A 7,292-nucleotide genomic window follows, 5' to 3' on the forward strand; every position below is an offset into this window, starting at 1 on the left:
ACGAAAGTTTGAAATTTCATTCTCTTATAAAATATTCATTTCATTTCAGTTCAGCTCTAATAAGTTCAGTTCTGTTCAGTTCAACCCAGTTCAGTCAATAAGAACAGACCCTATGTGTACGATAATTTATAAAGAGACAAATATTACCTCCGTTACATATTATTTGCAACGATTTGACATAAAGTAGAGAGGAAAAATGTCTAATCGTTGCAAATAATATGTAACGAATGTAGTATAAGTGAGGTATTGTTAGATTCGTAATAATGTGTATTTTATTAATATATAATTTTTATAATATTGTTCATTAACAAATTAAAGATATTTAGCGATAAAAACCGCACATAAATTAATAAAGTGTATCTAAACTTAACTTTTTTTTTTATGGTGTGCTAAATATGATCTTAAAGCACTAATAGTAGTACTAATGTTATGAAGTATCTTGCTATCCTAGTACAATATAATTGGAGAAATCTGAACCTCTCAAAAGATCAAAAACCATGGCAGTGACTCTATCTCCTACCCAAGTCTCAGCAAAACACTCCTACACCACCACCATCACCACCCAAAATAATCGAACTTTCCATCAAATTATCAACAATTCTATAAACCCCAGAAAACTCAGAATACACCCAACTTCAAATCATTCAAATGGAAGAACCAATTTCTCAGTAATTCGAGCATATATTGAAAACACCAACCCAATTTCTAGCTTTGCAAACAAAGTTATTGGTTCATTACCCATTGTTGGTCTCATTGCTAGAATTGTTAATGATGAAGGTGGTCTTGCTGGGGATATCATTGATTTTGCTGAATTTCGAAGAAGAGTTGGTAATAAGTGTTCTGTTAATGATTCTAGAGCTTTCTATGAGTTCCAAGAACGTCGCGGAAGGGTAATTTCTTATTCCTTCTATTACTCTCTTTGTCCGGAATTAATTTTTTAGTAGGGTGCGATAGTGTAATTTGAACTAGTGATATAATAGGATGTTGTGTCACATGAACTAGCATATTGATTATATAGGGTGTTGATAGTGTAATTTGAACTAGTAATTAATAGGTGCCGATAGTGTAATTTGAACTAGCATATTGATTATATAGGGTGTTGATAGTGTAATTTGAACTAGTAATTAACAGGGTGCCGATAGTGTAATTTGAACTATCATATTGATTATATAGGTCGTTGATAGTGTAATTTGAACTAGTAATGACGTGACCACTAACTCCGGATAAAAGTTGTACTTAAAACATTGTTATTGTTGAATGTTTGGTGATTATGGTTATTAATTTCTACATTTCAATGTCATTTGATGTTATGTATGTAGTTATATATGTAATTTTGGGTGGTAATTGTGGTTTGGTTTGGATAGACAGGGGAACCATTATACGTTCTACTGTGCTGTTGGTTAGCAGCAATTGGTGCAGGTCTACTTAAATCTGAAGAAATTCTGGAGGGAGTTGCACGCCTTCGTCTTTCGAATGATATTGAGTTTGAAGAGCAGACTTTTATTGCTAAGATGACTGAAGCAAAAGAGGCAAGTCAATATCATTATTTTTTGCTTCCTATGTGTTCAATATCAACTATTCCGTTTGTCCGTAATCAATAGTCACATTCATATATATACTAGTTTAGGAAGTCCGAAAAACATAATGAAGTTGTTCCCTTTCATGATATTGTAATTGTAAGTGTTTATAATTATGTCTCCCAACATTGCACAAGTTGAATTAGATGATGGGGTGAAGATGGAAATGAGTCAGAACTCAACTGTAGTAATTAGTAAAGGGTCCTTGATAATTTATACCCATTATCAGGCCTTATCCTTAATGTTGATAAGTTGAGACTCGGTGAATTAAACAGTGCTCTATGACACAAACATCATTTGGCCTTGTTTCTTGACATACAATGAATCAATGTTATGAAAGTTTGTTTCTTTAGGTTTCCAACAACAATTTTGCTTTTAGTCACTCACAGTTGATGAACTGTACTTTTATACAATATATGTGTCATAAAATAGATGACATTTGGCATGTGATGGATGGAGGATGATGTACACGGATGAATGTTGATATCTTTGTTTAGTAAATTATAGTCATATGACTCTTATCATTGTTGGTGATGGATACCAGCAAGCTCTGTATGGGTGAGTCTTGTTTGCAGCTTTGTATCATTGCCAATACGTGCTTAACTATACCCTCAAACTCATCAAACTTGTCTAGCTGCTTTACTTCATGTTTAGAATAAGAAAATTTGGAGGGACAGGGAGGGAAGGGAAAGCAAGAACTACATTTCCCTTATTAGGATGGGATATAGGGCAAGAGAAGGATAAGGAAATGGAGGGATCCACTATCCTTCTCCGTTTCATATCATAGGTGTCTAGCCTTGTTTATGATACCCGAAATACTTACCAAACTTGTGTAGTTGCCCTGCTTTTTCACTGCTAGACCACAGTGATCAGCATGAATACAAAACAATGGAAAGTAAAATTTTTAATTGCAATATGAAAAGAGGAAACTGAGTCTTTTGTGATTAACAAGTTGCAATCCATGTCATTTTCATGCATGTTGATATAACAGTTCATCTTTAAGTCTACTTGAGGGGTGATGGAATCCAATTGTTGATTATCAGTTTGTAATTCATTCAATGTTAAAGGAACTTGCTAAGATGTACTTCCTCAGCTATTCTTTCATGGGGAAACCTGAATGAGCTAAATCATTAGCTTAGCCGAATTTGTAGAAATTTTTCAGATTCTAGCCCAACTTCAAGATTAGTACTATGCCTTTAGGAAGTTGAAAATTCACTTCATTTGTAGACCATATGACCATTTGATAAAGTATGTACCTGCTGCATATAATATATTCGTGCCAATGACATTGTGGGAGTGATTACTGCAGAGAAGAGCTAAACTGAATGCTGCAGCTCCTACAATCCCAATGGAATTAAGAGCTGAAAAAGCGCTTGATGCTATATATGTTTGTTGCTTTGGGAAGGACTTGATAGAAGAAGAAGATGAAAGGTTATTAATTACTATTCTTAGAGCTGTCTTTCCCAGTGTTCAACAACCGGAGATTGAAAGAATTGTCAAAGATAAAGCAAGAAAAGTAGCCGAAGGTGGTGAAGAGGGAGAATTTCCTGAAGAGCCTAAACCGTTGTCCAAAGAAGCTATACAATTACAGATGAAGGATCTCCAATTCCTGAAGCAGAACAGCAACGAAGGCACTTGAACAGAACAGTGAGAGTAATCTTTCCTCCTATTCTCTTTGATGCCAATGATAGTCTGAATTAGAGCTGATTTGTAAAAACTTTCGGGGAGAATTATGTAATGAGTTGACAGATTAAATGGAAAGGGTTGAAAATGAGATATAAATGGCTATATAAATCAATTGTGAACATATTTAGCCTGTTATCTTTTGAATCCTTTTCTGGCCTGATGATTCCATTTCTTAATCAGATATTCAGAAATTTATAGCCTGTTTGATTCTTTGGCACAGTTGAAACATAGGGTACTGAGTATTGACTGCTCGGCTGAGAAGCGTATGGAGGACATGAACTTGTATAGATTCGCGGACAGGGTCAACTGCATTACTAGAATAAAGGTGTGATACATGATCAATATACACTCCTGTTATAGTTAAAAGTTCAAGAACTCAAGTCCTTAAACTAGTCCCCTTACGCAAGGTGCTGTCAAAAAAGTGTGAAACGAGCTCACGAGCATGAGATTACTGGGATGTTGGATAAATTTGAAGGTTATTATGTGTACATTATTTATTTTTGGTGCACCAGATAGAATTGGATAATACAGAAGGGTTTTATGCAACCAAAAATGTAATGGATATATCAAGATGTAAGAAGTGTTTGATGATAAAATATTGAGGTATATTTATCCGAAGTATATAACAATTAGTCTTTTGCAATTGCCAGGTTTACAAGATGAATATTGCATTATTCATCTTCATTGTACAAGAAAGCATAAACTATATAATTAAATAAACTATATAATTAAATAAACTATAATCAATTCTTCCAAATTTAATAAAGTCTAGATGGGGTTAAATTACCTTAGCTCGTTATATTCTTTATACTTTTTGTTTGTTCTTTGATTTAACAATAATAATTCCTCTGTAAAAATACACTTCTAAAGGGACATATCACAAATATATGATTATATGTGACAGAATTGAAGTTTCCTGTCTACATTACTAGTACTGGTTGTACAAAACTAACTCTTGAAATTGATATCATTTTCATTAATAAACTTTGTCATGTCCTAGTGTCCTACGAGTAGTAAGTATGTTTTGGAGTTTTAGGGGACTGCTTCTTGGATTGTAAACGAATCAGTATTGCACATGGGTCTTCATCAGTAATCATATATACTTCACATATATGATTACTGATGAAGACCCATGGAATAATATACATTTAAGTTTTAAACAGTACTAATCAAAATTATTTTTTGGAATTTTATTAAAATTTTAATCAAAATACTTTATCAAATTTCAAAAATAAAGTAAAAAAATAATAATAATAATAAAAAACCCTCAAAATACCAAAAATAATGAATAAATAAAATTTCAATCTAATATTAGGCCCTGTTTGGTAGTTAGCTTATTGGAGGTATATTAGCTTATTTGACTAACTTTAGCTGATTGACTAGTCAAACAAGCTAATACAAGTGTTTGGTAGTAAGCTTATTGAAAGAGCTTATTCCACTAAATAAGCTCTTTTTGAAAAAAGCTCATTTTAGGAGCTTTTTCAATTAGCTTATTCATTAATTATTGTGAAATGACACTTATAACCTCATTTAATTTAAAATTCTATCTAAACTACCTACCCCACAATTAGCTTATTGGTCATTTCACATACTCAATCACCTTTAAGCTATCAGCTATTTACCAAACACTTTTATATAATCAGTTAACACAATAAGTTAGTCAAATCTAGTTAATAAAATCAGCTAACTCAATCAGCTTCAGCTTTCAGCTTTCTCCCAAACAGGGCCTAAAAGGCGTTCCTAATCAAGGATACACACCACGTGTTACCTATCTTCATCTTCTACCAAGAAGATGTCACGTCATCAAGGAGAATCATATGTCAGCGATACATGTGAAATTCAAAATGTTTATGTCAAGAATTGAATCCGAGTCCATTAATAAATGAATAAAAAGTCATACCATCTTTGCTATCTACGAAGTAATACTTTTGCTTATTTATTCTTCTTAAAATATAGTTAATGTAGGGTTGTAGGCCAGGTTTTTTTTATTTTCATCAACTAAATCTATAATAAAAGTATGTAGGATCATTATAATACATGATTCCTCAAAAAAAAAATGAAAACTATAATACAAAGTAAAGAATATTTAACGTAAGACCCGAGGCATCGCCTGGAATGAACACTAGTTATGATAATAATAATTGTGCATGTTGTTTTTCACACTCCTTATATTTTATTTTATTTTTATTTATTTTTTGGATCGGATATGCATGACAAGTTTATTGAGAATACTGCAAAGTAAATAATTGCACCATTTGCTATTTTATGGTCTTCAGTATACTATTTTGACTGTCAAAAGTTTTTGAGGTTAGACCTCAAAAGAGAAATGATTCAATTATTTGGTAACAGAGGGTGTACAACACTATTTTATCTAAGAATTTCCCATCACATGATGATGATTGTAGATATATATCAATTGATGATAATGTCATATTCTTAATGAATTTTTATTTGATTTTACGTATCAGCTTCTCTTCAATAAAAACTTATTCTACAAGCCGAGAAAAAACTAATTATAATAGGTTAAAGTTTTTCTAGGGACACTCAAAACTGGGGATCGATCAAAAGTCTTGGTGTGTCCAATGTGGTTCCCAATCAATTCAACATTACAACAACAAATAATGTAAGGGATTGCAATTGACAAAAATCTAGCATGGCTCACGTTGTTTGTGTAAGAAAGGGCCACTTAGATATGTATAGTATAAAGACCTGGACTACATAAAATCTCTCTTAAATCTTAATATCCTAACTCCTAAGGTCAAGAAATAGATAGGGATATTGCCATATTGGTGATAAGGTAGTCGGGTAGGGCCGTCACCCTTTGGAATGTGTCGGTAGCATTGCACTTTCATCCCATTTGATTTTAAGGATGGGAATTTAACACTATTACAAGGGTTTATTATGTGTTAAAGTATGAGTTTTTAAGTGATATTGCGATATTAATTCAAGCAAAATGATGAGAGTAGACCTACTTTTTCTGTCAATTATTAGGGTGGGGGTGTTTTTAAAAGCCATAATATTGTACTAAAGAAATTCATTTTTTGTATTTGTGTTATTATTGGTTTATATTTTTGGTGAATTACATGTATGGTCAAATTGATTTTTAATGATTAAAATTAAGAGTAATTTTTTAATCTCCGTATCATCTAAGGGTCTATTATGATTTACTGAACTAAGCTGAATTGAACTGATTGGAGCTGAACTGAACTGAATAAAACCCCCTTCCCCCCACCGGAATCGGCCCCCCAGCCCGTTCGGTGGGGGTAACGGGGCTGGGGGTCGATTCCGGTGGGGGGAAGGGGAAAGGGGGTGGTTTTGGTTCGGTGTGGGGGTCGTGGCAGCAATAACGGGGGAAAGGGAAGGGGGGTTGGCTGCGTAGGGTAGGGGAAGGGGAGGAGGGTGGGGTTTGCACCGGCCGCCGACAGGGGGGAGGGGGAAGGGGTAGCAGTGAGGTGGAGGGGTGGCAGTTGAGGGCAGCTGGGTTTTTTTTTAAATTTTAATTTTTTTAAAATAAACTTAACGGAACCTTAACAGATTCCGTTAAGTGGTAGTGAAATTTTAATTCTTTGATTTTAGGTGGTAGCAAAATAAAATAAAAAAACTAAACGGGTAACAAATATAACACAAAGTACTTTCGCTGGTAATAAATGTCAATTTTTCCCAATTTTATTAAGTAATAAAAATGAGTTCAAAATAAGGTAGTAAGTCAAAATTGTTGCTAAAATTAAGACTCAATCAAACAAATGTGGGAAAAATGTTGATGGGATTTCAATTTCTAAGTCTTAGATCTCGGTTTTGAGGCCTGGCCGAATTGACACCCAAGTAGAGCAAAAGAGATTTTCGCTCTACTTGGGTGTGAATTCGAGTTGGACCTCAAAAAGGCTTAGAAATCCCATCAACGGCATTTCCATTTTTGTTCAATTGAGCCCTGAAGCGGTGTATGAGTCTATAGTAAAACCAACTTAGCTAGAAAATGTGTAGGAAGTTTCGAATCCTAAGAAATGCATGTTTAGTCTCTTGTTTAGTTGA

At 33.7% G+C, this 7,292-nt stretch overlaps 1 protein-coding gene across 3 annotated transcripts; it reads left to right on the forward strand.

The window, feature by feature from the left end:
- The first annotated feature begins 441 nt into the window (after nucleotides 1-441).
- LOC145558524 (photosystem I assembly factor PSA3, chloroplastic-like) lies at nucleotides 442-3,906 on the forward strand. 3 transcript variants are annotated; one of them, XM_081619801.1, is made up of 4 exons: nucleotides 442-890; nucleotides 1,365-1,529; nucleotides 2,887-3,224; nucleotides 3,462-3,906. In XM_081619801.1, the coding sequence occupies exons 1-3, from the start codon at nucleotides 498-500 to the stop codon at nucleotides 3,214-3,216; spliced, it is 888 nt and encodes a 295-aa protein (XP_081475927.1). In that variant the 5' UTR covers nucleotides 442-497; the 3' UTR covers nucleotides 3,217-3,224; nucleotides 3,462-3,906. The 3 variants fall into 3 exon arrangements, with proteins under 3 accessions (XP_081475927.1, XP_081475926.1, XP_081475923.1); XM_081619800.1 differs by having other exon boundaries at nucleotides 3,484-3,906; XM_081619797.1 differs by lacking the exon at nucleotides 3,462-3,906 and having other exon boundaries at nucleotides 2,887-3,371.
- Nucleotides 3,907-7,292: the final 3,386 nt, after the last annotated feature.

Source organism: Chenopodium album, chromosome 1 (assembly GCF_948465745.1).
Source record: "Chenopodium album chromosome 1, dcCheAlbu1.1, whole genome shotgun sequence".
NCBI classification, from domain to species: domain Eukaryota; kingdom Viridiplantae; phylum Streptophyta; class Magnoliopsida; order Caryophyllales; family Amaranthaceae; genus Chenopodium; species Chenopodium album.